This window comes from Gigantopelta aegis, chromosome 4 (genome assembly GCF_016097555.1).
Source record: "Gigantopelta aegis isolate Gae_Host chromosome 4, Gae_host_genome, whole genome shotgun sequence".
Lineage (NCBI taxonomy): Eukaryota > Metazoa > Mollusca > Gastropoda > Neomphalida > Peltospiridae > Gigantopelta > Gigantopelta aegis.
The window spans coordinates 68,731,310-68,751,363 of record NC_054702.1 but is presented as its reverse complement, the minus strand read 5'-3'; the positions used below and the strand labels follow the sequence as shown (position 1 = coordinate 68,751,363).

Genomic DNA, 20,054 nt, shown 5'->3' with positions numbered 1-20,054 from the left:
ATAAAATGTGTTGAGTGCGTCGTTAAATAAAACATTTCCTTCCTTCCTTCGCAAGGATCTTTTTGCGCTTAGGTCCAGTCGACTACCATGCATACACTGTGCTAAATATTACATACAACGATGAATTCCAATGGAGGCCGCCATCTTTATTACTTAACATAGAAGTGACTATGAGCTAGTTATCTACACGGCGGTCATATTTTTGGGTGGAAGCCCAGGGTAAGACCATCACACACGATCTAAACGTTTCCGTGCTAAGTATCTAGTAACCATGCATATGCTATGTTTAACACAAAATAGTCAGGGGGTTGGGATGGTGTTATTTAACTCGGTGGAAAAAATGATCTCCTGAGGTAGACACATTGTCTTATTTCCCCCCTGTACCAACCAGTGCCTCACAACTTGTATACCAACGGTTGTGGTATGTGCTGTGCTTCATATGGAAAAGTGCCTATAAAAATGGAAATATGCAGCGGGTTTTCTCTGAAGACGGTATTAGAATTAACAAACGTTTTACATCCAATAGCCGATTTACCGAATATGTTGGTGAATATTTGTTTTGCTTAACGACACAACTAGACAACAATTGTTTAATTAATAATCAGCTAGACTAGATCTGTGATTAATACATCAATGTGCTCAAATGTTGTTTTCAAACAACAAACTAACTTTTTAATCAAATAAACATAGTTCGTTACAAATGTGCTAAGGTGTTAAACATTCATTTGTTAATACTTATGTTCGTGCTTACACACTGTCCTGGGCACACACCTCAGCTATCTGGGCTGTCTGTCCAGGAATGTGGGTTAGTGGTTAGTGAGAGAGAAGTCGTTGCAGTGGCCTTACAAATACCCATTGAACTCGCTTTTGGATGGAAGCTGGTTCCGGGATGCGAACCCAGTACCTACCAGCCTTAATTACCGGCCGGTGATGTTAAATAAATACCCCTTTGCTTTTATCCCATTACCGGCCTCGGCGGTGTCGTGGTTAAGCCATCGGACATAAGACTGGTAGGTACAGGGTTCGCAGCCCGGTACCGGCTCCCACCCATCTAGCGAGTTTTAACGACTCAATGGGTAGATGAAAGGCTACTACACCTTCTTCTCTCTCACTAACCACTAACAATTAACAACCAGCCCACTGTCCCGAACAGACAGCCCAGATAGCTGAGGTGTTTGCCCAGGACAGCGTGCTTGAACCTTAATTGGATATAGGCACGAAAATAAGTTGAAATCAAATGAGATTATCCCATTGCAGAAATGGTCACGCAGATTGGAACGGAGGTCGTAGATTATATCGTATTAAAAATTATTTTATGAGAGGAGGATGGGATTGTAAACATCCACAGTGTGTGTTTTTATTGTATTACTGCATGAGATGACAACATGGGATGGGCTACTGTAGGCGTCTTGTGTATTTCGCACTTGCAGTAAATATTATGTTTTACAACTAACATCATAGCCCCCCCCCCCCCCCCCCGCCCACACACACACAATGCCAGCAGGTAATAATACTAATAGCCCACCCTACCCCACCCACCTCATCATCGTCTTGCAATGGTTTTGTTACCGCACATATTTCAAAGTATTTAGCAACATCTAGACTCGTCAAACATCCCTAGTTGATCACATATCAACTGGTACAACTTTTACCGTTAACAAAAGCAGCAATGTTACGGCCACAACTTGTTAAACGGGATCGGTTGATTGGTATGCACTTGCAGTCTGCTTTGACCTCGCAGGGTCAGGTTGAACCAGTTTGGTAAATGCTTTAACCATGTTTGGACTGTCACTGGTGGACTGGTAGATTTTCTCGATTATTAGCCGTTTTTAAAAGGTAAGTGGGACTCGAACTAAGTATATAATACATGTATAACACTCAAAATAAACGTATTTACTGGAATTTTGGTCCCACGATGAGTTTCAGTTTGGGCAGCGTAAGCAAGAGACTGAAGAGTTGTCAGAATTTTCTACATCCTCTCAGAGTCGGTGAATCAGTAGTAGATACCAGCGTCAGTAACAGGGGCTGGTCCAGACAGTATTTCATGGAGGTGATCAAGGGCGAAGTGCAGTCCAATAAAAGTTTAGAATTCATAAAATAAAAACTAACCAAATTGTTAAACAAAAGGAACACTTTAATTTTGTTTTCCGGAGAGATGGGGGCCTCCTTAGGGCCCTTTCTGCCTTGGTCCCCACCCTTGAATTGACACTTGTAGTAGTGACTATACAATTGAAAGATTGTTGGTTGTTGCTTAATTGTCAGGACTGTTTAAAAAATAATCACATTGTGGGGTGATAAAAGTAGGGGCAGAGGCTGGGAGACAGGTTGGGGGTTCGATGACCCCCACCCCATTGAGGTTAAACATTTATTATCGTCCATTGACCTGTGCATAACAGTACGTACATTTGAATATTTTTGACGAATTTGACTTTTGCATGGGGAAATTTCAGTAAACTTCTTCTTCTTCTTCTGCAATCCCGGCCATGTTAGATGGGTAGTCCAGTATTGTGGACGAAGTCCGCAGTCAGCCATAGCTACGTCACCGGTCCCCACAGCTTCTCCCTGGGCCACATTTGCTGTCGCAAAGTGTCGAAGGTGGGACAGGATTGGAGAATGTGGGCTGGTGTCTGTGGACCAGTGCCACATGGGCACTCATCCGTGTGAGAGATTTTCAGCCTGAAGAAATGCGAGAGGAGCTGACAATGTCCTGTTCTCAGCCTGAAGATGGTGACCTGTTGTGACCTGTTCAGCTGGTAGATGCCATTCCCTTCAGGCCCTATCTGCAGACGCTGCCTCCACATGTTCTTGAAGTGGTTTTTTAGAAGGGTCTTGACTTCACCATATGACATTTGGTGGGCAGTTTGCTCCTGTTTGCTGCCCAGCTTGGAGAGTCTGTCAGCTTTTTCATTTCCCATAACACCACAGTGGGAGGGGATCCACTGTAACACCAGTTTTGTTTTGGTGCCCAGTGTTTGGAGTTCCCTTCTGGTATCCTGGAGGATCTGGTCTATCTGTGTGAACTGAAGACACTGGAGAAGGGCTCGGCAGTCAGTGAGGAAGACTGAGTAAACAAATGTCTGTCATATTCACAGAAATGTTCATAAAAATGAAGTTAAAACAATCAAAGAAAGCAAGATTGAACTTTACCGACTCATAAACATAGCACATTTCTTAATACCTTTATTTGTCTTTGATTTTCAAAGACTAATTTGAAAGAAAATTTAATTTTAAAAACTGTTTTGGTCTGTTCTCAGCTGTACTGGTATCTGGTTATTGAAGTCACATGATTGTCACGGCATCTGCTGATAAAACTCTCTTTACAGATACTTGCAAAAAATATATGGTTGTTATATGTTTTAACATAAATATCTTTCTGGATATCTGTTTATATATTTATTAAAACTCAGAATGCAGCTTATATTTTTTAACCAAACAATTTTACCATTATAATCATTTATTTGCTCAATTTATATATATATATATTGAAGATATTTTCCTGTTTAGAATATCAGCTAGTATCTGTAGTAATTCCAAACCAGAATTTACGGTCCAGTAATTTCATGTATGTATATTAAATATAAAATAAATATGCTACAAAGAAAATAAACAATGACTGCTACAAACGTTAAAACAAGACTGCAAACACATTGGATATATACACACACACTGCAGTGTTTCCCACAGGTTCTGTTTGGACCCCGTACCGACCCTGTGAACTTGTTAGCCAGGACCATAAAAATTGTAACCATTAAAAAAAAGAGACTGCCTCTGTGATCAATTCGGCACATTAAAAAACAGAGAAGCAATTTAAGTAAGTTCATCTTGAAGTTTTTATCAATATCAATCCATCAAATAAGTACACTGTTGCAGCCCTATGGCTAGTGGAGAAGAAAATAAATCAACCACTATGTTTGAAAAAAATCTAAATGGATCTGCAGCTTGTACAAGTCAATTCATTCCATGTCCTTTCACACATAACAGTTAACTAATGAATATCTGACCATCAGTAATCTGTGTCCCATCCATAACATGAATATCCCTACCAACTGATATGACTTTATCACAAGTCCAAGTTAAAATGTTTCTCTAGTGGGGTGGATGTAGGGGAAATCGGTGGTGATTTCCCATTAAACATGCAAATAAATATTAGATCTACTTAACAATTAGCATGTATTATGTTAATGTTTAATTTTAATCATTTGTTTAATGCATCATTGTTTCATATAGTAGTTTACTTACCTTTGTTTCATACCCAATAACAAAGTATAATTCTTTGTGCTGGGGTGTTGTTAAACATTCAATTATAGTTTAATGCTGTTAATTATTGTACTAGATAACTTTATTTTAAACTGATGACTATTTTAGCATATTTTTGTAGACAAACTAGATAAAGTACTGGCATGACTAATCTGACAAACTTTCAGACATGATCTCATATTGGTCACTTATAAATGAATGTAAAAACAAATGAATTTAGACGGCAACTGAACGTTGTCCACCCATTTCAGCCAATTGCAGACTTTTATTTTGTCTTGTCTTAATCATGAAGAACGATATGTTAGAAGGCATTAAGACGTTTTTTTCAGAAATAAGAATGGGCAGAGCGAAGCATAGCCCATTCTTATTTCTGAAGAAATGTCTTAAAGGGACATTCCTGAGTTTGCTGCGTTGTAAGATATTTCCGACTAATAAAATATTTCTACGATTAACCTTATATATTAAGTATATTTTCTTGTTTAGAATATCATTGTCTGTATATTCAATGTGTTTCTTGTCGTCTTAATATTTGTAAGAAACCCAAACTGGATTTTGTCTTCAAATAATTTCGTACGTATGACAAAAACAATATTTTAGGAAATAAGATGAAATTTAACCTAGTACAAATATTAGAACAATCAGAAACACGTTTAATATACAGCCACTAATATTTTATGCAGAAAAATATATTTGATATATAATTACAATCGTTAAAAAGTCTCTGTTAATCAATAACATCTTAAACATTGCAGCAAACTCAGGAATGTCTCTTTAAAGGGACATACCCTAGTTTTTAAACACTAAGATATATTTTTGACTATTATAGCCGTTTTTGATAACTGAAATGAGTTTATGGTTTAGATTATCAGTTTCCGTACATTCGATGTGTCTTTAGTCACCCTGGTGTTTTTAATATCACAAAATGCATTCTCATATATTTAAAAACGCACGTGCGTCTGAGAAGTAACAGTTATGGAGTCGAGTTTTAGTCCGTTTTCAGAGGGTATTTCACCATTTCAAAGTCACAGACTCATGTTTCACTCAATTGTAACTTTATTCAAATGTGTTTCAGGTTCCAGCTAAACTAAACTTAGTGTTAATTTTTACGGGTTGAAACTAGGGTATGTGCCTTTAATGCCTTCTAACCTATATGTCAAAATAATCAAAGTATTTTTGAAAATGAACATGTAATAACAATGATATCTAGAACAAAGTTTCTACAAGATTACAATGTAGTTAAAAGCATTACATTAATGATGAATAATGTTTCTTATGTAACTACATACATAATTGTATATTGTAAAACAGGTTTTTAATTAGAGAATACATTAACCTACTAAGTTCTACATAGTTAAAATATTGTAAATTAACCACCACTGACCAAATTTGAACCATAGACCCTCATGAGTTAAAGTTGTTTGTTTTGTTTAATGACACCACTAGAGCACATTGATCAATTTATTATCGGCTATTGGATGTCAAACATTTGGTAGTTCTGACTCGTTGTCATCAGAGGAAACCTGCTGCATTTTTCTTAATGCAGCAAGGGATTTTTTATATGCACGTTCCCACAGACAGGAAAGCACATCACTATGAGAGTTCAGTGCTATCTATATCAACTTAGTTAATTAATATGGAAATTCCCGCTGCATGTGTGTATGCCAGTAGGAGCACTTTATTTGAACCAGCAGGGACACTTGATACCAACACTACTACGGGGCAGGATTTAGCTTAGTCGGTTGAGTGCTCGCTTGAGGTGTTTGCATCGCAGGATTGAACCACCTCAATGGATCCATTCAACTGACTAGGTTTTTTCTCTTGTTCCAACCAAAGAAAGAAAGAAATGTTTTATTTAACGACACACTCAACACATTTTATTTACGGTTATATGGCGTCAGACATATGGTTAAGGACCACACAGATTTTGAGAGAGGAAACCCGCTGTCACCACTTCATGGGCTACTCTTTCCGATTAGCAGCAAGGGATCTTTTATTTGCACTTCCCACAGGCAGGATAGCACAAACCATGGCCTTTGTTGACAGGGATCCGAACCCAGTACCTACCAGCCTGTTGACCGATGGCCTAACCACGATGCCACCTAGGCCGGTTTGTTCCAACCCATGCACCACAACTGGTCAAAGGCTGTGGTATGTGTTCTCCTGTCTGTAGGAATGTGCATTTTATAAAATGTCCCTTGCTGCATTAGGACAAATGTAGTGGGTTTCCTCTGATGACTGCATGTCAGATTTGCCTAATGTTTGACATCCAGTAGCTGGTGATTAATTAATCAATCATGCTCTAGTGGTGTTATTAAACAAAACAATCTTTAGCTTTTAAATTTTGTGTTTATTGTAGAAGTGTGACTGTTTTGAACTCAAGATGGATGTGTGGACGACTAGTGTGCTGTTTACACTGCTGGTTCTCGTTCCCCAGTCTCTGTCACAACTAGACCAGGATGAAATCCAGTTGATCACGCAGGCCGAACAGATGCCAAATCCAAGAAGAAACCCACAGGCCTGTGGTTTGGGACAGAGACCGGGGTTTGTGTGTGATCCCAATGGCATACTCACACACAGGGACAGTAAGTATAAATTTAGATAGTGTTGTCAGTACACCTACAGGGTATTGTACAAATCAGGGGTAAGGTGTAGCCCAGTGGTAAAGCGGTCGCTTGATGCATGGTCAGTTTGGGATTGATCCCCATCGGTGGGCCCATTGGGCTATTTCTCGTTCCAGCTAGTGTGCCACGACTGGTATATCAAAGGCCGTGGTATGTTCTATCCTGTCTGTGGGAATGGTGCATATAACAGATCCCTTACTACTAATGGGAAAATGTAGCGGGTTTCCTCTCTAAGACTATATGTCAAAATTACCATATGTTTGACATCCAATAGCCGATGATTAATAATCAGTGTGCTTTAGTGGTGTCGTTAAACAAAACAAACTTCTTGTACAAATCGTGGACTCACTCTCTGTCTAACCAAAGTCTGTACTAATGACCAGGGGTGCAACGTGGTCTGGGCGTTTTGGTCAGGGTGAGTGGCTTATATATGAACCTAGTGGACACTTTTTATCTACATTTCCTCTGGACTCGTGTATGAATAGCCATATATTTACACTGTAAAACAATATGCATATGGTCACCCCCCCCCCCCCCAACCCCCTCCCCATCAGCCTACATGTACATCCCTGATGTCTTTTGCTGTCCACCTCTTCATCCCAGTCCTTGTCTCTCTGACTGCAGCAGGTCTTGGACCTTGTGGCTATCCGTGCCACATACCTACCATTTCCCATCAGCTTTTCTTGTGGGCTGAGGAGATAAATGTATTGGAATATCCATCAACTTTCTAGGAGTTTGGTACACATGTATGTATGTACATATATTTACCTAACTTTATATTAATATAATCTTTTTAATTTATAATGGGATTGCTCCTTATGCAGCAAGTAGTGGTCGCCGATTGTCCTCAACATACAGTCACGGAAATGTCCATGTTTTGTGTGCACTACAGTCATACATGTCTAGAAAGGCTACCCACCCTCTACCTGTACATGTATGTTTGTGGTTTTGTGAAATTTATTATGCCAAAAAGGGACAATTCTAATCAATTCAATTAATATGATCTGATGATTAGTATTCAAGGTGATTTAGGGGCGGGACTTAGCTCAGTTGATTGAGTGCTCGCTTGAGGTGCTTGCTTTGCAGGATTGAACCACCTTGATTCATCTGATTGTGTTTTTTTCTTGTTCCAACCAGTGCAACACCAACTGGACAAAAAAAGAAAGAAAGACATGTTTTATTAAATGATGCACTCAACACATTTTATTTACGATTTTATGGCATCAGGCATATGGTTAAGGACCACACAGATATTAAGAGATGAAACCTCCTGTCGCCACTTCATGGACTACTCTTTACGATTAGCAGCAAGGGATCTTTTATATGCACCATCCCACAGACAGGGTAGTACATACCACGGCCTCTGATATACCAGTTGTGGTGCACTGGCTGGAATGAGAAATAGCCCAATGGGCCCACCGATGGGGATCGATCCCACACCGACCGCACATCGAGCGAATGCTGTACCACTGGGCTACATCTCGGCCCCCAACTGAACAAAGGCTGTGTTATGTGCTTTTCTGTCTGTGGGAAAGTGCATATGACAGATCCCTTGCTGCATTAGGAAAAATGTAGCTGGTTTCCTCTGATTACTACGAGTCATAATTACCAAATGTTTCACATTCAGTAGCCGATGATTAATTAATCAGTGTGCTCTAGTGGTGTTGTTAAACAAAACAAACTTGAATTATAATAAACTATGTCTTCCCATTCCTCGCCTACCTCAAACAATCACCAGTGAAGTCTGCTTAGCAAGAAATAAATCCGTTCTTTTGCTTATGTATTCTTTGGTTTATAAAGAATTATGTTTGATCCAATTATGTTTTTCTTCAAGACCTGTGATTTGTTTGTTTGTCAGTATATTTATTTATTTATTTATTTATTTAATTGATATTATTTATATATTTGTTTATATTATTTATTTATTTATTTCAGTTGAGATCCTTGACTGGCTTCTCCGTGGGTTGTACGACAACGACACGCGGTGTGCATGTAGTGTGTATTACTGTGAAGGTCACAGACACCAGGGAAAAGGATTCCATGTTTCACTGGCGGTTGTTCGACACCTCAACTACGATCATGCTAGTAATGAGTACGTTTTTAATCTATTTTGCTTCAATCAATTAATAATTAACACAGCTTTCTGCTGTTTAAAATTGAATGTACAGTTGTATGTATACAGTCTTCATTTTCAGCTGTCATCAAATTAAAAATGTGGCCATCTGTACTTTCAATGCAATTGTCTTGTACCTCCTTTTACAATAATATGGCTGTGTACGTTATGTGTTAAATATACTACTAGCAGGTCCTACATGTATCTTGGTGATGAGCCTAAAGTGTCTAAATGAAGTACAAGAGATTATATACAACAATAATAATAATATAATAATATAATACTAGAATATGGAATAATATAATACTATTAATCTGGCCATTCATTCCATACCAACTCACCTAATAGATTCCAGATGATCTTCTGAAATTTTGCTTAAAAATTCCTGGTGGTAGAATGGGATTTTATAAAATTTGAACCCTCAATTCCAAATTGTTCCTTATTTTAAAAAACAGTCATACTGTATGTGCTGTCCTGTCTGTGGGTAAGTCACATACATGCACACTTGTTGAGCCCGACTTGTACTAATTGAAACATTAAAATTGATAACTATAGTCTGTCCCACAGGGAATGTTTTTTTCATACTATGGAATTTACTATAACTTATTTATTTCTGAGCTGTTTGATTTCTAAATTGCACACAGAAATGGTAGTTTGTTGTTCTTTCAAGAACACTTTTACTTTTCTTCTTACATCAAACCAAACAGAAGTTATTTACAAAAAACATTTTATAGAATGATGGGACTGCTATGTGTATACATGTATTAAACAGTTATTTTGCATTTATTTCAGCATTCACAGAGAAAAACTGGATGCAGCATCAGCATTTGCCAGACGTCTTCAGCGCACGTACTGGAGACGTCCCAGTAGAGAAGGCTGCCTCAACGACTTCATCATTCTCTTTGCCCTTGAAGATAATATAGTATGTATCAGCCATGCCTTTCAGCACATCACCAGATGGGGATTAGAGTGTGTGAACAAGCCCTCTTTTGGCAGTAATTGCTCTCTTTTTGAAAACAGTTTTTCGATTAAATATTAAAAATTATCTCAAAAATGTACTTGTTCATTATAGTGTAGGCCATTGTGTAATGTCGAGCATATTTTTTGTTAACAGCAAATTTTCACTTGATTTTACATCTGTGGGTTGTAAAGGCTTAAAAAAAATATAGCGGAAATTTGTGCAAGCATGATAAAGTTACATATAATACAAGTTAAAGTTTGTTTTGTTTAAACACACACCACTAGAGGACATTGATTTGTTAATCATCAGCTATTGGATGCTAAAAATTAAGTAATTATTGACATATAGTCTTAGAGAGGAAACCCACTAGATTTTTCCATTAGTAGCCAAGGATCTTTTATATGCACCATTCCGTTGACAGGATAGCAAATACCATGACCTTTCATATACCAGTTGTGGTGCACTAGCTGGAACGAGAAATGACCCAATAGGCCCATTAACAGGAATCGACTCTAGATCGACCGCACATCAAGCGAACACTTTACTGCCCTCACACATAATACATGTACTATATGTATCATAATTCTGTCTTGAGAACGGAAATGTTTTATTTAATGACATGCTCAACACATTGTATTTACGGTTATATGGCATCAGACATATGGTTAAGGACCACATAGATATTGAGAGAGGAAACCCGCTGTTGCCACTTTATGGGCTACTCTTTTTGATTAGCAGCAAGGGATCTTTTATATGCACCATCCCACAGACAGGATAGTACATATCATGGCCTTTGTTACACCAGTTGTGGAGCACTGGCTGGAACGAGAAATAGCCCAATGGGTCCACCGACGGGGATCGATCCTAGACCGACCGTGCATCAAGTGAATGCTTTACCACTGGGCTACGTCCCGTCCCCATATATCATCAGCTATTGGATGCCAAAAATTCTGTAATTATTGACATATAGTCTTAGAGAGGAAACCCACTACATTTTTCCATTAATAGCAAAGAATCTTTTATATGCACCATCCTATAGACAGGATAGCAAATACCATGACCCTTTGATATACCAGTCATGGTGCACTGGCTGTAATGAGAAATAGCCAAAAAGGCCCAGTGACAGAGGTTGACTCTAGATAGACCGCACATCAAGCGAACACTTTACTGCCCTAATATATATTATCATACATGTATTATCATAATTCTGTCTTGAGAAGTCTCTCAGAGTCTCACAGTTGTGATGTTAACATTTCAGGTTTTCATCCAAGCGGGAGATGTGGCTGACGCTGCCCTGCCTCGTTCCAGTCTGGAGTACATCATAACACAGCATGGCCGGTGGTTCAACAGGGGCAACAACTATGTGACCGGACTGATTAGCATCATAAAACATATGAGGTACATTTAACATTTTGTAATGTGATTCACTCAGTGGAGTAGCGTTGGCGGGGCCACCGGGGGCGATTGCCCTGGGCACAAACTTCTGGACTGGTGGGACTCGGGGAGTGCTAACGGTCCACTGGTATGGGGACGCAATACTTGCCTTGCCCCGGGTGCTGGCAACCCACGCTACCCCTCTGGATATGCTGCACTATTATTCATCATGTATTCATTAGCTGAAAATATCTGTTCATTGTTTAATATATAATTTTTGTTTTAATAAATATTTTTAAAAAGGTTAATTGTGTAGTATTTGACTTGACTTATGTGTTGATTGTTATTCATATACATGTAATTAATATGTTAAAATAATTGAATAACTGAATTTTTTTTTTTTCCATAGGTTTAATATATTTTTGATTTAGCTAAATATTTCTGGTGGTTGTTCAGGTTCAGACCTAAGGAATGTAACATAGGGGGTCCCTTTTTTCCTAGTTTATGTCCATTAACGCACCAACCTTTTTCAAATGGTTTATATTATTATGGTAAAACAACCCTTTAAGGAAAAGAAAGAAAGAAGTGTTTTATTTAACGACGCACTCAACACATTTTATTTACGGTTATATGGCGTCAGACATATGGTTAAGGACCACACAGACATTTTTAGAGGAAACCTGCTGTCGCCACATAGGCTACTCTTTTACGACAGGCAGCAAGGGATCTTTTATTTGTGCTTTCCCACAGGCAGAATAGCACAAACCATGGCCTTTGTTGAACCAGTTATGGATCACTGATCGGTGCAAGTGGTTTACACCTACCCATTGAGCCTTGCGGGGAACTCACTCAGGGTTTGGAGTCGGTATCTGGATTAAAAATTCCACACCTCGACTGGGATCCGAACCCAGTACCTACCAGCCTGTAGACCGATGGCCTGCCACGACGCCACCGAGGCCGGTAACCTTTAAGGTTAACCGACCCCCAGCGAATCTTCCAGAGATTCAAGAGGTCCCTTTTTAAAATTCTCATAATCCCTCCTCACAAAACCAAGATCCACCCTTGTCTAATCTGTAGATGGCTTACATTATATATTTGTATTAGGCCGGAAAAAAAAAGAAAGTCAAGTCTCTGCTCAGACCAAAGTTGCAGAATTGATGCGGCAATGCAGCTTCTTTTTTTTTTTCTTTTTCTTTTTTTAAAGCATAGATTGCACAGAAAAGGTGGGTATATTTGATTTTTTTTTATGTCCTTCTCGTCTGTCTTGGTCTATACCGCAGCAAATAAAAAAAATAAAAAAATCGCACAAGGTCAAAATTGATGCACACACTGGCCAGAGACCAGAATTTATGATGTTTTGCCTTAAACTTAACAATAATATTGTTCTTATTTGTATGTTGTTTAGTATCCAACTAAGAATATTTGTTGATTTTTCAGGATAGCTTTAAATGACGTGAGATTCGCAGACCCCCAGGGTCCATCTGCACAACAGTTGACAGGCGGAACAGGTCAGGTGATTGCCGGACTGGTGACTTCGCTGATTACACTGGCTGTCATGTCTCACACTTGAGCTTAACACCAATAACATTCAGTCACTTAATGATGTTTTCATGGAAAGTTTCAGTGTCACAATAGTGCTTAAACATAAAGGTAGCTTCTTTATAAAAAACATGTTGGTTTTTTTAACATGATTATCTGATCTATAAAATCCATATTTATAGTAATAGAAAAAAAAACCCACCCAAGTACTCTGATAATTGAAAATTTGCATAACTCGTTTATGGGTTATTCAGAAATATTTCAGGTGACCCATTTCATTTCAGGTGACCCGTTACAGGGGCGGCACAGTATAAAAAATTAGTGGTACGGCTCGTGATTGCCAGACTCTCCTTTCAAATTACTTGTACGGACATTTGCACAGATATAGCAAATATAACACACACACACACAAAAGTGATACAGCCATGCTGTACCTCTTTAAAAAGTGGTACGGCCGTACCATCTGCGCCGCCCCTGTGTTATGACTAAATAAATCATGTCCTAAATTTAATGTGCAAAAAACTATAAAAATAGACTATGCAAACATAGACTTGTGCAAGCAACGTGTGAACAAAACAATCGTTGGCACAATTTTCAGAGGCCTTAAAAATCTAGTAGGGTGGATTTTGTATATTCTGTTTATGAATTTTGAAGAATATATCCTTTGCTACTCAGCATATGCATTTTAAAATAATAATTAGACAATGTATGTTCTGTCACCTACAAATCTAATAATGTATATACATACTCTGAAATTTATTTCTTGTGTTGGAAAGTTTCAGTTATACATGTAGTAGTGCTTAAAACTATAAATTAATTATGTTGTTTTATTTATCTACTTGATATTTTAATTTAGTTTTACAAAGTTTGGTGAGATTATTTGATACTCATTTATAGCTGACTTATATGTGTCATGAATACATATATATATATATATTGTGCATTTCTAGTATTTTGGCATTTTTAGATATTATAAGCTGGTTGATTTTTCTTTTTATATTTTTACTGTGAACACATTTTTATCTGTTGCTTTTATTTATTTTTCAAGGCTTAGTATTTACATGCTCAAATTAATTTTCTTTTAAAAAATTTATTGTAAATAAATCCTTCATTTCCTTAGTGTTGTCAAAAGTGAATTTTGACATGTAATGTGTGTAATATTCTGCAGATTCGAGTTTCTGCAATCTTGTTCTAACTTCCCAATTATAACTGTCAGTAGTATTTACAGTAGAGAGTATTTTCAACATTTAAGAAAATAAGACTCAGCTTGGTTTGCTCATTGATCAAGATATATACGAAAAAATTGTAAACAAAGAAAAGAAAAAACAACCACCAAACGGTAATTTTTTTTTAAAAACTGTTAACTATTAATATACTGAAATGACCAAATTTGTATTTAGTTTTTAGTTAAATCATTCTAAGAACATGGCTAAAATTGAGCAAATAAAAGTGAATCTAGTAAAATGGGTGGTTTTTGGGATCAGGTGGGAAATGCTCTTCCATTCTTGTCTTGTTTTTGTTACCGTAAGTACTACTATTTTAGTATATCATACAGAAAATAATAATTGATTTTGTGAAAACAGATTTATTAATATTTACCTGTTACTGTTTTTCTGATTCATTTTAATTTTATTTGACATGATCTGTAAGATTTGTAAAAGAACACAAATTGAAATAATACTGCCATTACCACACTTCTACTGCTGGTAAAAAAAATCCCAAATTTGTTGATGAAAAGATGTTTTAGCATTGCAAAATGGTGCTAAAAATACCTTTTGTTATATGCTTTTCAATATTTATACATTTATACTTTAGTATTACAATTTGTAATTAACTTTAAACTGATGTATTTCTGTGCAGGTTTTATTTATGTTGTATATATTGATATATAAATGAAAAAAAAAGTGTAAAATTTGTGTTAATTCACAGAGATCTGTACAATATTACAAGGTGTGTACAAAATTGTGTTACACTTGGTGAAATTTCTGTGAAAAGGAACCACATCAATAACGTTTGGGTTATTTATAAAAAACACACAAAAGCCATGAATATAGTGCATTGTTACATTTTAATGCATAATAATACTTGTGTGAAGTCTTTTCTCTTCTGTTAGTTTAATTGTTTTGGTTTACCAACATTTGTCTTGTTTGGTCAAAGGTATACACGTACTATTTACTCTACACATATTTTAAAATAAACAGTATTGCTTGCATTACCTTGTTATTGTTTCATTTACTTTACCAATGCCTATTTTTGTAATCAAAGACCACCAAAATCAAAGACCACCAACATCAAAGACTATCAACATCAAAAACCACCAACATCAAAGATCACCAACTGTGATTAAAGGAACCATCCTGAGTTTGCAGCTATTCTATCATGTTTCCAAATGACAGCATTTTTCTAATGACTACAATTACATATGAAATACATGTTCTTGTTTAGAATATCAGTGTCTGTATATACACTCTTTCTGATAGCCTTGATACAGACTAGACTTTACCTCACAATAATTTTGCACCTACGAAAAAAAATATATTTGTAAGTAAAGTAAAATGGAGTTTTAGCTACATGTACTTGCAAACAATTCTTATAAGCATAGAGGAAACAGACTACAGAAAATCTACCAGTTATAACAAAGTTTGTTTTGTTTAACGACACCACACGAGTACATTGATTAATTAATAATCGGCTATTTGTTCATTCGCAAATGTAGTCTTAAAGGAAATCCACTACATTGTTCCATTTATATGCTACTTTTCAATGGGCAGGACACCACAAATCATAGTCTTTGGTATACCAGTCATGGCGCACTGGTTGGCACAGGTATAAACTCAAATGATGGGTCCACCAAGGGCAGGCATCAAAATAAGCAATGTGTCTTTAGTAACTCCTACCACAAAATGCAGTCCAGGGACCTAATTCACTAAACTCTCACAAGTTTACGATCTCACAGTGCAATGCTAAAAGACATTTGTGAATTAGGCCCCTGGTAACCTATATTTCCATTGTTTTCACTATAAAATTCCTTGACAGAAACACTAACACTTGTAATTCATTCATATCACTGTACTATTGCACCATTGTACTATTGTACTATTGCTAGTTCCAGCCACTGCTCCACAATTGGCATATCAAAGGACGTGGTTTGTCCTATACTGCCTATGCCTATGCATAAACAACTAGTAGGCTGCCAGGATTGGACTGAACTGTGGTTGGACACGGTGGGGGGTGGGGGTGATGGGATGCCGGAAGTTAGGGCATTCTTTGGGGCTACAGGCGTAGGCGGTTCGGCCTTAGGTTTTGTGTAGGGCCGGCCTTAGGTTTTGTGTAGGGCCGGCCTCCTCTCCCTCCTGACCCTCACCTGGTCACACCAATGTTTAAAATATGATTGGCAGCCCCTTTCCTCTTAACCTCCCATGGGCTTAATGAATATTGGTTAATAATTATTATTAATTTTAGACCAGCCCATCTAAATTTGCGCCGAAATTATATTATATTAATAATTTATATAGGTAAGGAATGCTAATATTTTTTTATACTTTTGGCGTTAATATTCAAAATTGACCCTATTTGTTAGGTTATCCCTGTCCTGAGTCAGACCCCCGATCCTATCGGATCCTATCGGAGGCCGGACTCGGGATAGGCGTGTTCGAAACCCTAGTGGTTTATGGACACGTTAAACCAGTTACTAAGCTAAGCTATGCTTATAAAAGATCCTTTGCTACTGATGAAAAAGTGTGTCAGGTTTGACATCCAACGGCCAATGACTATTTATCAATGTGCTCTAGTGGTGTCATTAAAACAATAACTTTTCATACCACTGTTCTCACTGCACCGATACTGTATGTGTATCTAAATAACACTCAACTGATCAAAATGTAGGTGGTGTAGTTTTAGTTTTATAAGATTTTGTGGAGAATGTCGTACCGTTCTCGACTTCCTCGACATGTGGTAACCTCCTGGTATAATCCCGTGCCTTGGTATACAATAAGAATTATGGTGCCTCCCATCTCTCCTGTGGCGGAACGTAGCCCTGTGGTATTTAGCATTCGCTTGATGCGTGGTCCGTCTAGGATCGATCCGTCGGTGGACACATTGGGCTATTTTTCGTTTCAGCCAGTGCTCCACAACTGGTGTAACAAAGGCCATGGTATGTACTATCCTGTCTGGGAATGGTGCACATAAAAGATCCCTTGCTGCTGATCGAAAAAAGTAGTGTTTCCTCTCTGTGTGATCCTTAACCATATGTCTGACGCCTTGTAACAGTAAATAAAATGTGTTGAGTGTGTCATTAAATAAAACATTTCCCTCCTCCCATCTCTCCCAACCCATGTCATATTTTCTGGAACAGCCATTAAGTAAATATCAGGGGATTAAAAAGTCACACTTTTTGAAGTTGAAAAGTAGTTTATTACAGGAACTGGGGGCCTATATGCAACCCCCACCACTGGACAAAAATGTAGGTTTTTATTTGTCATTATAAAAATAAGGTAAAAATATGACTTGTGCCCCCAACTCAAGATATCATTCCTATTGTCTATTAATGATAAAATAAATGTAGTTTTTAGTCATGTCAAATTGAATCATGTTATGTTAATGGGTGTAAGATTCTTGCATGTACTTTGTTCAAATGACATGAAAACAGGAAGTAATAAGAAACAATTAACTAGGAGGCAGGTTGTTGCTCATTAACAGTAGAGAACTTGCCCAAGTTGTAGAAGACTGTAGGAATGACTGCTCTTAATGGACCCTATGCATTAAAAGCCATGGAATGTGCTGTCCTGTTTTGGTAAGTGCATGTAAAAGATTCCTTGTTATTATTTTGTAGGAGTTTGTCAACAGGTTTTTTTCTCACACTATCTAGATCAAGTGTTAAAATATTAAAATATGCTGTATTGTTAAATATTATTTTCCTTTAATAAAAAAAATGTAAAAAGTTTGTTTTCTTTAATGACACCACTTGAGCACATTGATTTATTAATCATCGGCCATTAGATGTCAAACATTTGGTAATTCTGACATGTAGTCATCAGAGGAAACCTGCTACATTTTTTATAATGCAGCAAGGGATATTTTACATGCACCATCCCACAGACAGGATAGCACATACCACAGCCTTTGATATACCAGTCATGGTGCACTGGCTGTGACGAGAAATAGCCCAATGGCCCACCAACGGGGATCGATCCCAGACTGACCACGCATCAAGGATCGCTTTACCACTAAGCTATGTCTCACCTCCAATATTATTTCCTTTAATAAAGCACACAAGACTAGACTGAAACAAATGACAGAAGCTTTATTTGACACCTTCTATAACAGTACATGGATTTCAATGGGTTTTAATATGTACATTAACTTCCAAATGATGTAGTTAACACTTCTATTATGTACAAACAATAACATCTATGAGGCCCAGAATGAAGCTACTAAAGTATATGTACATTAAGTACAAAATGAACATATATCACCTCAACAGTAAGGTGGACATGTGGTTTTAGATGCTAACTATCGTCTCAATTAGATTAAAAATTAGAGAACATTTTAATCAATCTAATGTGAATTTACTTTAGAAATAACATGCAAAATAAAATGTTTTCTTCAGTTATTTTATTGCTGCTTTGATTTGTTATAAATTAGATAAAACAGGTGACTTGATGTAGCACAATTTTGACTGCATACATAATTTGGATAAAAATCATGAACTTAAGAGAAAACAAAAATAGTTTCAAACAAAATAAATCATTTCTAAAACCATTATTACATGCTTTATATAATACAAATTGTAGCAAAATTAAGTATTGCTTATTCTCGGACTTTATTATCTGATATTGCTTTTCAGTTTTAACCCACAAACAGAAAAAATTCAACCAAATTAAAATATAAACCTAATAGAAAGGAAATGTAATTTTAATTTTTTTTTATTAACAAATATTATAAACTTTGGTACTTTTCAACATTATGACCAATTCCTAGTATTCCTTTTAATTTTTTTAATTTGAAACCAATAAATTAGTTTCTATTGTGAACATAGGAAATTATAATTATTATCATATTGCTATGGTAAATGTTGTTCTCAGAAAGAAACAAACAAACATGTAGTACATATATGAAACATGATTTCAACATGCAACTAATTATTAATTTATTCAGTAACAGCTATCATGTAAAAATCTAGAAATCATAGAGTGGTTCTCCACTTCTAAATGAGGAAGTACAAGCCTACTTATAATGACAAAGGTTAACGGTCATGGACCATCTTTTGAAAAAAAAACCCAAAACATTTCACTTAACATTTAAAAAACATAATACTGTTCTAAAATTATGAAGAGTGAGAAGGAAAATGATATTTTGATTTTAATACTAATCTTTTGACACTTTTTATACACATATTGGTAATCTTTTGAAAAAGGAACAAATATCAATAACTCAATATTACTTTTTCTTAAAACACTTGTTTGACATCGACAGTCATATTTTGTTTACTATAATACAAGTCTTTTTACACTTTCTATGTACACGGACTAGTTTGATCACATTTACATGTACAAGATAAAATACAACTTTAAACATCCACATAGAAGACTCATGAAATACATTCACAACTTAATGTTCAAGTCTTGTGCCTCGCAACTTCACAACTTAATGTTTAAGTTAACTTCATAACTTCAAAACCAATATAAATGCAATACTATAGCAATCGAAAAAGAATGTATATTCGTGTAGAATATTAAAATTAAAAAAAAAACTCAAACTTTTTATTGTCATGTACTGAAACTGTTCAGGATGTATACATGGAAAAATGGTAAACATTATTAACTATTGGTATGCATGCAAAGCTAATTAATGTGTGGTGAGATCATATAAAAAAAATCAAAACATTAAAGGTCGAATTTACAAAGCCTGTTTCCGTCTTACAAGCATGTAACTACATACATTTCCAATGCTTAAACACCTGCGTTTAAGACAAAAATAGGCTTCATATATTCAGCCCTAAGGGATTTCAAATAACAAACACTTGGTAAGCCATCTCTGGGGTGAAATATTTGTAAACTGGAATGAATCATTTGGGAATAGTGGAAGATGCATGCTGGTATTGCTACAAAAATAAATCCTTAGATGTTTCTAAATATTACCGTTATATACAAAAACAACAATCTTAAATGCATGAACATCTAGCTAGCAC

The 20,054-nt window shown here is 36.5% G+C and overlaps 2 protein-coding genes across 2 annotated transcripts; one reads left to right on the top strand and one right to left on the bottom strand.

Annotated features, from left to right (window-relative positions):
• The first annotated feature begins 1,687 nt into the window (after window positions 1–1,687).
• Window positions 1,688–15,077, top strand: LOC121370990. The gene is made up of 6 exons (XM_041496568.1): window positions 1,688–1,836; window positions 6,614–6,839; window positions 8,814–8,970; window positions 9,784–9,913; window positions 11,211–11,350; window positions 12,764–15,077. Exons 2-6 carry the CDS (start codon window positions 6,638–6,640, stop codon window positions 12,894–12,896), a joined length of 762 nt encoding a protein of 253 aa, XP_041352502.1. The 5' UTR covers window positions 1,688–1,836; window positions 6,614–6,637; the 3' UTR covers window positions 12,897–15,077.
• LOC121369959 lies at window positions 2,535–4,428 on the bottom strand. The gene is made up of 2 exons (XM_041495041.1): window positions 4,419–4,428; window positions 2,535–3,061 (listed from the first exon to the last, which is right to left on the bottom strand). The coding sequence occupies exons 1-2, from the start codon at window positions 4,426–4,428 to the stop codon at window positions 2,535–2,537; spliced, it is 537 nt and encodes a 178-aa protein (XP_041350975.1).
• Window positions 15,078–20,054: the final 4,977 nt, after the last annotated feature.

Excerpts from the sequence above, each read along its gene's own strand:
- LOC121370990 (XM_041496568.1), top strand. The coding sequence starts at position 6,638 with ATGGATGTGTGGACGACTAGTGTGCTGTTTACACTGCTGGTTCTCGTT. Across the intron at positions 9,914-11,210 it reads TTGCCCTTGAAGATAATATA|GTTTTCATCCAAGCGGGAGA; the intron begins GTATGTATCAGC and ends TTAACATTTCAG. Across the intron at positions 11,351-12,763 it reads AGCATCATAAAACATATGAG|GATAGCTTTAAATGACGTGA; the intron begins GTACATTTAACA and ends TTGATTTTTCAG.